This window comes from Hypomesus nipponensis, chromosome 26 (assembly GCF_054491055.1).
Source record: "Hypomesus nipponensis isolate SF chromosome 26, ASM5449105v1, whole genome shotgun sequence".
NCBI lineage: Eukaryota > Metazoa > Chordata > Actinopteri > Osmeriformes > Osmeridae > Hypomesus > Hypomesus nipponensis.
The window spans coordinates 5,048,135-5,062,933 of NC_140386.1; the positions used below are offsets into that span (position 1 = coordinate 5,048,135).

Below are 14,799 nucleotides of genomic sequence, written 5' to 3' on the forward strand. Positions count from 1 at the left end.
AGGAAGGGGGGAGAAGGGGTAGAGGGGGGTGGGAGGGTGTTTTTTTGGACGGGGCGCAGGCGGGGATGCTTGCTATTCCCTCAAGTGTCTGGAAAGTGTGCGTTTCCATTACGGCTTGTCTCGTTTTCTTTTTTTTTTTTTTTTTTGCTGCAGCGCCGTTGTTTTTGCACGGAGGCCCCGGGGGTAGAGGCGGGCCCCGTGGCCCTCTGTGCCCATGGCCCCAGCTGGCCCAGGTAGGAGAGGGGAGTGACCAAAGTCCCCACAGACGCAAGGAAATCGCATGTGGGCCTTCAACAGGCAGCAAACCACTGTCACTGAGGTAAATATCTGAAACATACTGAAGCAGGTTGGGCTCCAACTAGCTGTCTATCTGCTGGGTGACTGGACTGGCTGGTGTTAAAGATGGCTAGTTGGATATATGCCTCTGCCTGTGTTTGTGCTTGGCTGTCTGAGTAGGTGGTGACTCATTTTCAGCAGATTGAGGGCAAGGAAGCACCTGTACAATACTTCGACCTCAAAGTTTAAGGCCTGATAAGATATTGTTTCTGTGGACTGAAAAACATGTACATCTGCCTTACTATGTGCACTAGTGGGTCTCTGTTTTGAACATTAGCTTTTTCAGAAGCCCAATTCAACAAAGAGGCTTTCAACAGCAAATTTCAATGACTCAGATCGACTCTCAATAATTGATGGTAAAAACAGAAAAAAACCTCAACCACAGCGCAATAAGGAAATGCATTGTTCAACTACTCCCCAGTCTGTGTTTTCCTATAAAAAAAATAATCTGTCTCCAGCAGTTTTGACATTACCCTGTCGGCCAAAAGATCATGCTTTTTATGGACATGGCTGTTTCAGGGTTTAATGAGCTGGGACTGTGGAACCAATGCATGCAAAACACCCAATCAACAAATATAACCTCACTGGAAGAGGCCACACACGCATGAATTGAAAATTGTCCCCAAACTCAGCCACCCTCAATGCGCTAGAAATAGACGATGAGACATTTTATGACATAGAATGAATCTAGCCACAGTAGAGGTTCTATCCCGGTCTGCCCATAATATTGAAGAATAGAAAATGACCGAATCAAAAGCAGTTTGGTCCCGTGTGAATTACTGCACAGCAAAAACTGTACATCTGAGTGTGATATATATATAAGGGTATAGTATAAATGGCTTATCTAGTGACCTCAGTAAACAACACATTATTTGAAGAAATCTTATCTTGTGACATTTTTGTACTGTGTTGGCAGCCAAATGTACCTGTTTTAAGCGTGAGCACGCTTATAACAATTTTTTGGAGCACTTTCATTTGTTAGGGCATTTTTGCAGTGTGTGTCGTGGAAGAAAGGTTTTTCCCCCTTCTACGTTTCAGGTTTAATGATTCAACGCGACCAGTTGATACTGTCAAGGGAGTCCTTATTATGGGTGTCGCGGATCCCAACCGTCACCTTGATAGACCTCAAGTCAGGGACATAACACACTGTACAGAGTTTTCTTCGATCTCCCAAACTATGTGGACCCCCCGAGTCCTACACCACTGGTATACATCAGTGACTGACCTCTTGTATTATACTGGAGGGAGGGAAAAAAACTCTTTCTGGGAAAGCCCTTAATTAACGTTTATGGGAAGCCTCATGGCCCGTCCATTTTTCCCCTTTTCCCCTCTCTCCCCCTCTCCTTTTTTTCTTCTTCTCTTTAACGGACACTTATTACTTTTTTCTTTTTCCATATGAGCCACTCCCATAGGTCTAACTTTACATGACTTTTTGGGGAAATCCCTCCTAATGGCCAGTAAGTCCGTACTCTGACTGGCAAAACTCTCGTTTTTTCTCCCTCCTTTTGGGAACACGTCCATCGCATTCTTTGGAAAGTCTGGGTGTTGCCGTGCGGAATGGTGTTCTGTTACCGCAGGGCTCCCTGTGAGTTTCCAACCTCATTTTATTGTTATGGATGCGGCAGGGAACAAATGCTGGCTCCCCTCCAAAGACAAATGAAATGGAATTATGTCAATTAAAGTTTCACTCAAAGTTAAAAAAAAAAATGAACAAGGGCAGCAAGAGTACAACCTCGTAACCGTTCCACACCGCCAATGACTAAACCCGTGATGAACGGGGTGGACGACATTCATCTTCTCCCACCAATGTTTCCATTAATCGAGGTGTCGCCAGATCCCTCGGCTCTGTCTTTAGCAAGGCGAGGTGTACATGATCTTGCCATGACTCAGCAGTGTCTTCCCAACGGATCTGGGGTTTCTCTGACCTCCATAAGTGGTGTGTCGGGGGGGGAGTCATCTTCTTCTGTAGCCTGACCCAGCCACCCAGCATGGGCGAGCACTCCCCCACCCCTGTCCCCACTCCTGCGTGGGAGGATTGAGGGGGGATTCCTTGAGCGATAGTGTTAGCATCGTCCTCCCCGTCCGTGACTCACCCCTGCTGCACGGCCCGCGGGCAAAAGCTGTCCTCCGGTCTCCGCCCCTTGACAGTACGTGTCCGATGCACTCACAGCGTCAACACAGCCTTTTGTTCCCCCCTCTCTCTCTAGGTCTCTCTCTCCAGAAAAGGTCACTTGAGGTCAGGCTTTCAGAGACATCCATCCAAGGGAGCCTGAAAGTGTTTGTTTGGACATTCCCATGCGCTCAGTGCACACCTTGTGCAGCATGGCAGACGAGTTCGGCGTGTGTGGGCACTTTCCTTCGGTCTGCCGTCATACCCGGCCATACGTCTCCCCAGCCTACGTCAGCAGAGCTCCCACTCAAACCCCAACAGACGGGGTTTGCGTCCCAGCGCTTACTCCCAGCTCGTAGAACCGTCAACACACACACACACACACAACGTGGGTCCACTACGGGAGGCACGCCGCGAGCTTAGACGTGGGTGGTCCCGTGGAGCAGCCCAGGTAGGCCAAAGGTGGCCCGGGAGTAGGGTTTCCCAACCACTACAACAGGGGAGAGAGAGGACCTGCCCGACCCTCCGTGTCGGTGGAGAGAGGAACAGCCACTAGTTTAGTTCCTGCGCGATTCAGAGCAGATCTCCCAAAGTTTCCTTTTTTCTCCCCTTAGTTGGGGTTCAGAAGGAAATACAAGCAATTCAAGGAACCCAGTTTGCACAACAACAGTACAAGTACAAATACAAATACATTGTACACATGAGACATACCGGCCCCCCACACGCGCACACGCACTCGCCGCATGAATTTCTCTGCCGCTGAAAGTCTTGGTCGTAAAATAAACAACCAAAAAACGGCTCTAGTCAAACTCACGGAGTGTTGTTAGAAGCATTTAACAGAGCCCATTGTGAGTGAATGCCAGGCATTTGTCTTACTTAGAGCCTCTTGTATGTTGAGAGTGACAGAGGTACAGAGCACCCCAGAGGAATCGCCTGTTATTCCTTAACGGGGGTTGAGGGGGCCTGGCGGGGTTCCACTGTAATCCTTTGAGTGTGTTTGTGTGTGTGGGGGGGGGGTGGTGGTGATGTTTATTGCCTCTTCTCCCTGAGGGGAGGGTGAAGGGGGGGGGGGGGGGGTACAGCCTCCGAGGGTAACAAAGGGGGGGGTAAGCAGGTCGAGAGTGCGTGTACTGGAACATCTTTGTTGATTCTAAGATTGCCGTTAAGACCTGACACACGGGGCAACTGGTACCCCCCTCTCCTCACTGGCCCTTGCAGCGCTCCCTGCCCCCAGGCCCCTCTGTATTTATGGAGCCGGCGCAGTGTGAGGTAGAGAGCCGACAGTCTCACAGCTCCACTGGTGTAAGGAGGGAGTTCCTTTATTTTCCCTGAGACTGACCTCGGCCTGGTCGGCCGGCTCTGCCGATACTTCAGTTTGTTTTTGTAGTTGTGTGTGTGCGCGCGGTCTGTGCGTACGTGCTTGTGTGTGTGTGTGAAGCACAGTAACACCCCTCATGCTGCTGGCAAGGTGTTATCTAGGTCTCCCAGAAGGTGACTTGGAAATTGACTTCCACCCATGAAATGTCCTCTTTATATTCCCCACAACTTTTCTTTTTGTTTAATTCCTCTTAACCCTGGTTTTCCTGGTCGGTTATTTATCTGCTCACTGTTCTCTGCTCATGATGGCCTGTTGCCTAGAACTAGGAAGACCCTTATGGAGTTTGCTAGCTTCAACAGAGATGGGGTGAGACCTGGGTGTTTCTGCTCTCGTCCTGGAGACCTCGTTAGGTTACTGTGTGAGTTGATACTGAATCGCACATTAAGATTGGGACACTGTTTCAACCAAGCTCGCCTTGTCTCAATCTACATTAGTTATCAAACTGGGATAAAGGTCAGGGAATGACCTCTGGATTGTTCCATCAGAACATGCAGGCTCATTTTCACTCAGCTCGGTGCCGAACAGCCATTTTTGGGGCCAAAAAAACGAAACTCAATCCGAGCTTCCTCCATTGTCGACTTTTGACAAAGCCAGGCCTCAACAGGTTGGATCTAATGACTGTGACAGAAAAACGGCCTCTGAATGCCCGATCCGATGCCTACGCTCGCAGGTGCCCCGATAAACCCCTTCCGCATGGCAAACAAGAGGGATAATGGTCTCCCTCTTGCCTAACGCCCCTCGGGACGCTGAAATGTACCCCGGGCCCGGGTGGGAGAAGGGCTGCCTGGGGTGTCACCTTGGCTTGCTTGGAGAGTCGGGAGCGGGAACAGAACACAGGCACAGAGAGTCCCTGCCCATGTCAGGTCCCCTGTGTTCTCTCTCTCATTCTCTCTCTCTTTCTCTCTCTCTCTCTCTCTATCTCTCTCTTTCTTTCTCTCTCTCTCTGTCTCTCTCTCTCTGTCTCTCTCAATCTTTCTCGTATCTCGCCCCGTCACTCCGCCACAGTATGGGAAGGTTCCAGCACAATGCCCGCTTACTGCGATAATCCCCCCCCCCACTCCCCCCTGGCATGCCATCCACCCCCAGCAAAGCTATAAACGTGTCAGGCTCAATCCACCCCCAGCAAAGCTATAAACGTGTCAGGCTCAACGAGACGCCGGGGGGCATTTTTCCGCCTCACGTCCCGATATCCCAGGAGTCTGAATTCAAAAGAGGCTGGCATTCAGGGGAGGTTTTTTTTGTGTTGTTGGCCGGATCGGCCCCTGCGCTTGAGGATGCCAGATCCCAGCGGCTGGTGGGGCGAGGGGCTTCTAGAAAGATCTACTGTTACTGTATGCCGCACACTGACCTGCTTCTCAACATTTATGTAATCTTAAAGTAGATGAGAGTGTGTTGTGAAAGGAGAGAGAGGGAGGAGTGTGGGGGGGGGGGGGGTATGCCATGGCTCGTGTAGCCACAGGTATTTTTCCGATGTCTCCCCGGGATTTGTTTGGTTCCTGCCTGGACAAGGCATCAAGAGTTGTATTTTCTTCTAAGTTTCTTCTTTTTTTTTTTTTTTTTTTTTTTTTTCTCGACTGTTTCAAAAACGAGTTGTTGTCTTTCGAGTCTGCCGTTTACTGGTTGTGGCAGCGCCAGCAAAGTCCGCGGCAGGAATGCGAAAACCGAGCGCCGTTACAGCAGGAGACGAATAACGATTATAGGACAGGCCTGTCATATAGACAGTGCTCGCTACCATGGAAGCCTGCTTTTGCGGCATATTCCCGCTCTTGTCTGAGAGGGGCTGGCAAGAGAGAATTGGATGGCCATCGAGGTCACAATGGCTCTTGCCAAGATCCCATTAGTGCTTACAAACACGCTCCCTTTGAGAGAACTGCTATGCTGAATGTACCCTTTTGGATAGTTTGGAGAAATCACCGACCATGCCCAACCTTTTGACAAATCTGTGATTGAGTCATTTAGGCTCAGTTACCCCTACCCAGCGAACAAAGAGAGTTGTCTCCCGGCGATTCTTCCATGACGTCAAAGATCTGGACTGAAAGCTAGACCGATCTGATAGGCTTATCCTCCTGGGTATTTTGCATAGCTAACAAAGTCTGAAACGTCTTTTGTCAAATTCCTGTCCGCAGATAGCATGAAATGTGTTTGTTGTTCCTGCATTCCACCTCCCCCCTCCCGGAACTTTCTGAGCATTAGCGCGATCCTTTATCATCATCTATGCAGCGGATGTCAAGCCAAGGCACTCGCAATGACGCAGGAGTCTTGATTTATCAAACCTGTGCCTGCGAAAGAGGGACGTTTTAATGCCGGGGCGTCTTTTTGGGGGGTCAACGGAGCGGCGCTTACCTCGGGCGCGATAAACAGTCGCTTTGCTCCGAGGAGCAGACTCGAGAGAGAGAGACTGGAGGCCCCAGTGGGGCCAATCTCATCACTGGCCGATGGGGGCCAATCCTGCGTCACTGCAGTCAAAGGACTTGCGATACCCCCTCAGTCATTGTCGCGTCGACCCTCAAGCCTGTTGAGTGCTCTGTAGCTCACCTGTGAGAGGGAATGTCATTCCGTGTGAGGCTGGCGGGGGGGGGGGAACGCAGCGTCCCCGGCGCTAGAGCGTGGGAGTGTGTAGGGCGAGGGAGGCTAGGGTGACGGGGGGGGGGGGGGAAGGGGGGCGCTTGCCAAGCCTCTGGAATGCCATTGTGTGCTCCATTACCATTGGGAATCCTCCCAGATCTATCTGGCCCACGGTGCTTTTTAGCAATTAGATGAGATATCGGCAAGGGGTCCGGCAGGGCAAGAAGAGGGTCCATAAAAGCCCAAATAAAAGGCCGGTTCTCTCTGCTCCGTCTCCCCTGTCTGTGCAGGAACGGCAGGAATGCGCCCCTCCCCCCCTCCCCACCTCATGAATAAAAAAAAAACAACAAAAAAAAAGTTTCTCATTCAAAGCAGGGGGCCCTCCACTCAGCGTGTGGCCCCGGCCAGGGCAGTGCAGCTCAGGGGGAGCGGAGAGCGTGTCGTGCCCAGGACCAGGGAGCCGGGGGGCGGGGGGAACCGAGCTGGCACCCAGTCCCTTCAGCCAGCCAGGGTGGGATATTAGGTGTCCCGGGGAGAGATAATAGCCTCTAACTGCATGGGTACGCTGGCCTGGTGCATTCTTTGGCCCCGCCGTGCGTGTCTGGAGCTAAAAGAGAGGGAATGAAGGGTGGAGGGAGTGGGGGGGGGGGGGGGTAAAATAGTTAGTTGCAGACCAGCAGTTGACTCTTTGCCATTTTAACACTAAATGACTAGTTAACTGGAATGAAAGACCATGCTCTGCCGCTACTGTAATATTACACAGGGATGGGAGACTGTTCCATTACATGAACAAATAAAAATATTTAACCTTTGAGTTGAATGCAATTGCCGTGTTTTTTTCAATGTGGCAGTGTGGTGAGATGGCAACAGTCTACCGAGTCTTGGCTTCGTAAACCACATTACCCCGGACACGGATATCACCTGTTAGCCTGCCGCAGATATAACATTTATAAAAATAATGACGGTACTGTGTGTACAAATGTACAGCATATATAATGACAATCTTCTAAATTCTTCCCCCTGTGTCCTTCAGTCTGCGAGCTCTGGTAGAGGGAAGCCTCTTTTGGCGACGAGGGGAGAAGCATCGTCAGCACTGACGTTCATTTGTCCAAACGAGTGCTGTCTCATTGGAGCCATGGGAAGCCTTAGCACACGCTAACAGTTTTTGCTAACGAGCTGGCGTCCATTACTGCTACAGCACCAAAAGGTCTGTCACAGCAGCGATAACCAAGACACAATGTCCCCAGTATCTGGGGGACTCACGCTGCTGAGCGAATGGCCATGCGACAATTAATTCACAGTTCTCTGTCATGTACGAACCTGAAATCCATTCTGTGCCGAGATGACGAACAATGAATGCTCCATCCGTACTTGCAGCCAGACTTTAAGACCATAATGGGAATATAAATGAGTAAATTATGTCACAAAAGCTGTTTCAGCCCGTACATTACATCATCAGGTAATTATGCAATTTTTGAGCAATTACATCGGTTTATGTACATCTCCTTCTGTGGCGCTCAAGAACACTGTGATTCATCGAGGCATACACGTTACACGACTGCACGCCCTCTCTGATTTGACACACTTGGGAGCAGATGTGGTCGGTAGGCGATGCAGAACTCCAGGTAGGCGAAAGAGGAAGGGGTCAGGCTTTCCTTGGGATTTCTCTCGCCCTGACCAGGTTTGTTCCGTGGTTATTCCCTCAAGGTGTCGAACCAGGAAACCCGTGATTTATCGTGACTTCCTCGTTGCATGTCAGACACTTTACATTGCTGTGGTGCATCGTGGGCTCCATACTTAATTTTTTGGGGGCGTGCGTGGGTGCGCCCTTTGAGTTACCAGGGGAGCCGTACAGTCCGCCGGCCCACCGCCTTGAGATTGCACACCTTACCTCGTCGTTCCCATCTGTTGTCAATTTCTCAGCCGTGCAATGTAAACACATGAACCAGAACTTCTCTGGTTCCAGGTGGAAGGGCCAGGCACCCCCCCCCCCCCCCCCCAGCAACCCATCCCCTCTCCCATCAACGTCAGTGTTAAGGGGTCGATGCCCCTGACTGGCGGGCCCCTAACAGACTTCGGACCGACCCCCCACCCCTCCAGTGATGTCAGAGGAAATGCCTGAGTCCTGAGGTAAAGGGCTGGTCCGTGGGCGCTCTCCTGGAGAGACCGCAGCTGTGATAGCAGCGGTGCCACATCGAGGCTGGGGATGAGGCCGGGCTGAGGGTGAGAGAGTGGTGGCGAGGCTAAGGGACGGCTGGTGAAGCCGGGGGGGGAGGGGAGGGGTTTGGCAGTGTAGCTGAGGTGAGGCTGCAATGGAATAGAGGCTGAGGGGCCGGAGGCGAGGCTGGGACGGAGATGAGGCTGAGGGAGGCTCTGGGGCTGCCCCCTGTGGCGGCTGTGCAGAGCCACGAAGATGTGACCCAAAACCTCCCTCGCTATTCCCTGCATCCCGACGTGACATCCGTGAACTTGTTCACGTGACGTACCCATAGGTAAAAAAGAACACGGTGTTCCGACTGCTTTGAAAGGAGGGGAGGGGGGGAGTAGCGGAGTGGAGTTTTCACTGCTCTTGGAGGTGCTGTAAAGCGGTCAAGTTTGTGTGGTGCTAGCAACCCTAGCCACAGTGGATGAAGGGGCAGGCCCATGTGTTAAACTGGCTGAATTCTTGACACATGTGCTGGGGTATCCACAAGCCATCCAGGGGTGCGAGAGGTCGTCCAAATGGCACCAAGACCCCTCTGAAACAAACACGGTCAATAAAAAAAAAACAAATCAACAGTTACTACGCCCTTAAAGGTCGACGGGACCTCTTATGTGATCCGGTTTCATAGCAGATCTAATAGAGATCCTAAAGTGTTTGTGGGTGTGTTTATGAGTCTGTGTGTGTGTGTGCTGGGCTGAGAAAGGGAGACTTGTCTGTATATTGCCGTGTTATCTACTGCTGAACGTCTGTGCTGGGGGGGGGGTGGAGGGGGCCGGAGGGAGGGGGTGGGGGGGAGTTCTCTGCATGGCAGCCTACCTGGGTGACCTCATGCCTTGGCCCACTGTCGTGAAGAGAAGCAGAAGCCTTCGATTAGCGAAACAGGCTGAGGTCATGGTGAGATAAGACTGTGGAAACACTGATGCTGCGCTAACGCGGGCCCCCGCGCTCACTGCTCCCGCGGGACTCCCAAAACAGTAAGACAGTTAAACCCCACTGGGCGGTCACAGGGCGGGGGGTGACAGATACCGGACCAAACAGCTGCTCTTTCCTGAATCCTAACCCCCCCCCCCCCCCCCCCCCCCCAAAAAAAAGGAACCGCTGACCTAGAGTCGTCCAGGATAACCTCGGTCGTTTTTGAAACGTTTTTTTTATTTTCCTCGGGGGCTGTGTCGGTCTCTTCCTGCAGTCCTTTTCCAAAGCCGCGGCCTCGTTAAAGTTTAACATGCTTCCTCTCTTATGACATCACCTCGTGGCTCACTGAGATGATGTCATGGTGATCTCTTGGACAGCTCTCCTTTTCGTTTTTTATTGCGCACCGGACCCCCGTCTCCGACGGTCTGGACGCTTTTTGTGTGTTTGCGCCGCGATGACATCAGCGTTTGTCGACGCGACGCGATACCGCCTGCCCTCGGTAGCGGTTGGGCCGTGCGAAGCTCTCGCATCGCTCGGAAGGCTGGCAGACTCCTAGATGATCGCCACGATCTCAGTTCTGTATCCCTCCCTGTGTGTGTGTGTGTCTGTGCTTCAACCCGCGTCTTTTTTCTCGTTTCCCGCAGACGGAGGCCATGCGGCAGGTGTTGAAGCAGCTGGATTTGAACATCGTGGAGATGACCGACGAGAACGCCACCCTGGATGGAGGGGACGTTCTCTTTACAGGTGACACGTCCCCCCCCCCCCCCCATCCTCCCTTTCCCCCCCGCCCGCCCCCTTGTCCCTCCTACCTACGTGCTGCCACTCCGCACTCCCGTGTTTTGGGCTCAGCGTCGACATCTGGCGACCTGTAGCCGGCGACCAAAATCGAAGCTTAGGAAATATTGTCCTCAGGCATAAGCAGTCGATCAGATTTGAATCCTCGTCACAATGGCTCTCTTGTTCGACCATGATTTTACAGCGAGCGTGAAGGGAGGAGAGGAGGAGGTGTGGGGGTTTGTGGGGGGGGGTTGTGCTTTCTGTACATTGTGTTACTGACGTGAGGTGAGCTGAATGTGGGTCAGCCTCTACACGGTGTAGGGGGGGGGGGGGGGGGAACACTAGAACACCTAATTGACTTTCGAGACGTTGGCTCGGCTCTCCCTCCCTCCAGCTGAAATGGGTTTCGCATGGCGGGGCTCGAAACATTTCCCCTTGGCAACATCACGGCCAAGCCGCCCACTTTGCCAGTAGCTTAGCAGGCAGGCCCTCCGTCGCTCCGTAGCACTGACCCCAGCGGGGTCAGCCCCTGGCCACCCCACCTCCACCCACCCCAACCCCCACCCTCTCTCAGCAAAGCTGTGCTACCCACCACACGTAACCCTCCCCGCCTGTCCGCTTGCTTGCCGCCCCCGCAGGTAGAGAGTTCTTCGTGGGCCTCTCGAAGCGGACCAATCAGAAGGGAGCCGAGATCCTCGCCGACGCGTTCAAGGTGAGTGAGAGCGGCGCGTTCACGGGGGTCGTTTCCACTCCGTTCCAGAAGACGGGCCTTGGCATCTGCCCTCCAAGGTCATCACGGCGTTAATCAACTCCAGTCTCCTGCAGCCTCAGGGTATTGTAATCAGCTATTGATTTAGAGGCCTGGTTAATCTGTGTAGAATCAGCTGGTCAATGACACTAATTGATCCTTTCACGGCCCTGGACACTGTCGAACCCTGAGCCAACCCGGAGTTGAGTAGCCATACTGTTTCCTGTCCACCCACGAGAGCTAAGAATACCGGACTCGCTGTCCTCTGCTGGAGAACAACTGTCAAAAGCAGACAGACCCCAGCGCGAGGCCTCGAGGTTACGTGCTCACAATAACACTTATCTCAACAAGCCTCGGTTTTTCGGGCGCTCTCCTGTGTCTAATTTGAATTCCTGACAACACTGGCCTCTTGTGTTTCTTTTTCGTTTCCCTCTTGATAAGTTGAGCCTCGACGATGCATCTCTGGCAAAACACACAAGGTTTCCCCCCCCCCCCCCCCTCCCCCGCCCCTGCCCAGCTTGTTTTCCCCCGTCCGTTTATCGAACCGGGGATCCTTTTACAGCCTGTTCTGTTCAGGTCTGGGATTAAGCACAGATGTGCGGGTTCAGATGTGTCCCGGGAACATTTTCTTCTTCTTTATTGCCGAGAGACTTGAGGGGGGAGGGGGAGGGGGGGGGGGGGGTTAAGGTGCGGGGGGGAGACATCGCTACCGGCTGTTGATGTCTCACTGTCGGGGGGGTCACGACTGTCCCCCAAAGCGGAATTCGATTTTTTTTCCCTTTATTTGTTTTCTTCCAAAGCGTGGGTGGTAGAGCGTATGGCAAAAACGAGCCTCTTTGTCCTCCTCATTGTTGCTCCGTGCATCTGACAGCGTTTCAACACTAAACTGAACTCCAGGGCTGTAAAGTGGGTGACATTGTCGTGTCTAGCGATAAGGCCAGGGTTTAGACCCTACTCACCTCCCGTCTTCTCCCAACTGGAGGTTTCTCGCGAAAGAGCGGCTTCTTAGCGCCGCTCGTCCGTTCACATCAAACCGGGACGGCTCAGTGGAGCGGCAGTTTTGATTGATCCGACTCCAGCCAATGAGCTCGGGGGCAGAATAAAGGAATCCACGACGAGAGGAGTTTTCGCACGTTCCACACTCTTCAGGAAAACGCTGCGTGTCTCGCGCGTGCGAGAGAGACCGCAGACGAACAGCTCCGACGTCGTGCTCCGACGTGTACCCAATCAGGACGACGGCCTCCGCCGAGTCTGAAACGACACGCTCCGCGAGAGAAGAGACCCTGACACCTCACCCCTCTCCAGCAGCCAGGCGACATCAACTTACCTAAGAACCTGCTTCTTCCATGTGTTCCCCATCTAGGAGTCTGTCAGCTCTGTTTTGTCTCGCATCCAGTGGTGTGTGCTTTGCCCGTGAGGATGTGGTTGTGTTTTCAGGGGTGTCAGATGGCTGAGCGGTGAGGGAGTCGGGCTAGTAAGTAGAAGGTTGCCGGATCGATTCCCCGCCGTGCCAAATGATGTTGTGTCCACTTCACCCTACTTGCCTCGGGGGGAATGTCCCTGTACTTACTGTACGTCGTTCTGGATAAGAGCGTCTGCTAAATAAGTAATGAGTTTCCCTTGCAGGACTATGCCGTATCCACGGTCCCCGTGCTGGAAGGGCTGCACCTCAAGAGTTTCTGCAGCATGGGGGGCCCAGGGCTCATCGTGATAGGGTCCAGCGAACCGGCCCAGAAAGCATTGAAGGTATGTTTGTTTGTGTGACTGTGGGGTTGTGTTGCCGTGTGGTTTGAGTGTTTCATGTGTGTATGTTGTGCGTTTGTTTTGTTTTCTGGAGAGAACAGTGCTGTCGTAGGCTCCCCCCACCCCCCCGTCACCTTCGAAGCTAAACCCTCACACTCCCGTGTTTCATTCCAACTCTGTTCATGGCTGTTCCAATAAGCTCAAACAGGAAAACATGACCATGCAAAATAGCTATGATACCCCCCTACACAGCGCTCCCTTACATTACACTCAAACTAAACTGATCTCTAGAATGTTCTAAATGTGCAGCGAGTCAGAAAACTCCGAGCTTCTTCGTGAGAAACAAGTGAAGGTTAAGTCCATCGCTTATGTATTTATTTTTACCACAGAAGATTCTAGTTGCATTGATGGCAGGTATCTTTAAAGGCCACCTCCTAGGCCCCCAGCTAGATCGACGCTTCAAGGTTCAGTTGGAATTTGTAGTCTTATTTACGTGGCCTCAACCCCCAAAACCTCTGGATTGGAACTACAGCCATCGACAGCCACCTGCGACGCCAGCGCGATGCGTTCCTCTCTCGCTCGGTTTTCTTTGGTCGGACGCCAGCGTTTGGCCGCGTGTCAGAGTGTGTACCGCCGTGCGCTCCTCAGTCCCTCTCAGGCATTCAGCCTACGTGACTCTGCAAGACGAGACACCGCACGTGTTGACACAGAAACCCCACCACTGCCGCCTCACCACCTCCCCCCTCGCCGAACGAAAGCAGGTTCCCCTTCTGTGATCGTGTCAGGTCGAAATCCCTCTCGATTCCTCCTTGCGCTGTGGGTCGTTCGTCGGTGGGATCGCGGTCGACATCGGGGGCGCTCTGCCTCCAGTTGGATCGCGCTGCCGTCGATCCCTTCGTCGCCTGGCGTCCATGGAGCCGCTTGTGCACCGACAGAGCTTAGCCAACGACAGACCTCGGATCACCTTCCTGGCTGTGGATGTGCGTCATGGCGACGGACCCGGGGCGAACACTTTCGACCGCGACACATTGCTCGCTTTGGCGGAAGAGCCGCAGGTCGCCAAGGCGAGCCTCCAGGATTCCCACGTCAACACGGTAGGCCGACTCTTCAACTGTTGCGTGCGGCTGAACATTGCCATGGAACCCTGGCAGGTGACAAAGGGGCCGGAGTCAAGCCTTAAAAAATGCACACAAATGCAGGCCTTCCTCTCAGTGGCTAGGCCTCTCTGTTGCCTCCAGTCAAACATCGCCCCCTACTGGCTGAGAAGCTGCACAGGGTTGGAAAACCCTCAGCCAGCCCAAAGGAACCATCGACAAACACACTATGCAACCGGGATCAAATCCCATGTTAAGCACAATACTCTCATCAATCAGATGAATTAAAACAGTTCATGTTGCTCGGTGTCCAAACCCACCTATCAAACCAAACTAACATCCCCAAATTGTTGTGGTCCGCTGATTACGTTTCATAGTACGTAATCGTTAATTGACTCATGGTAAAGCGAAACGCCATTCAGATATCCACCCTGTTTGTTAATCAGCTACTGGAGAGCTTTAATCACAGGCCCCTTCAACACTCCGAACTGCAGCTCACGTCAGCCCTGTGGCTATGCAATTAGCTCTGGTTTTCGAGCGCCGCTAATCAAGGCCTACCCAGGATTCTTTTTACGAGGTCATGTTCTTATGGCAGGGGCAGGATCTCGTGAATGCGTACTTTAATGAACGTCGAGAGGTCGTCGTGAATGGAGCTTTCATGATGACAAGGGTTGGCTGCCTGGATGCTCTCCAGCTGGATGCTTGTGAGCGAAACAACCCTGGCGGTGATAAGAAACAAGACAGTGCCGGGTGGTTCTAGCAGGGGTGAGGACGGGGTGTGCGGAAGGTGTACATCGACTGGCCCAAAGCATCGCGGATAGCCGACCCAGACTCCACTGAACTCTGCTGCTATGTCTGGAGATACGAGGGTCGTGACTTTATGATGCTGTACGCTCCAAATGGTCTCGAATGTGTGTGTGTGTGAGTGAGTGA

General features: G+C 52.8%; 1 protein-coding gene across 2 annotated transcripts in view; it reads left to right on the forward strand.

The window, feature by feature from the left end:
- ddah1 (dimethylarginine dimethylaminohydrolase 1) overlaps positions 1–14,799 on the forward strand; it is a 40,352-nt gene that overhangs the window by 20,568 nt on the left and 4,985 nt on the right. For both annotated transcript variants that reach the window (XM_084693091.1, XM_084693090.1), the window contains exons 2-4: positions 10,149–10,248; positions 10,920–10,993; positions 12,656–12,775. In XM_084693091.1, the coding sequence (XP_084549217.1) occupies positions 10,149–10,248; positions 10,920–10,993; positions 12,656–12,775 (294 nt within the window). The remainder of the gene's footprint in view (positions 1–10,148; positions 10,249–10,919; positions 10,994–12,655; positions 12,776–14,799) is intronic.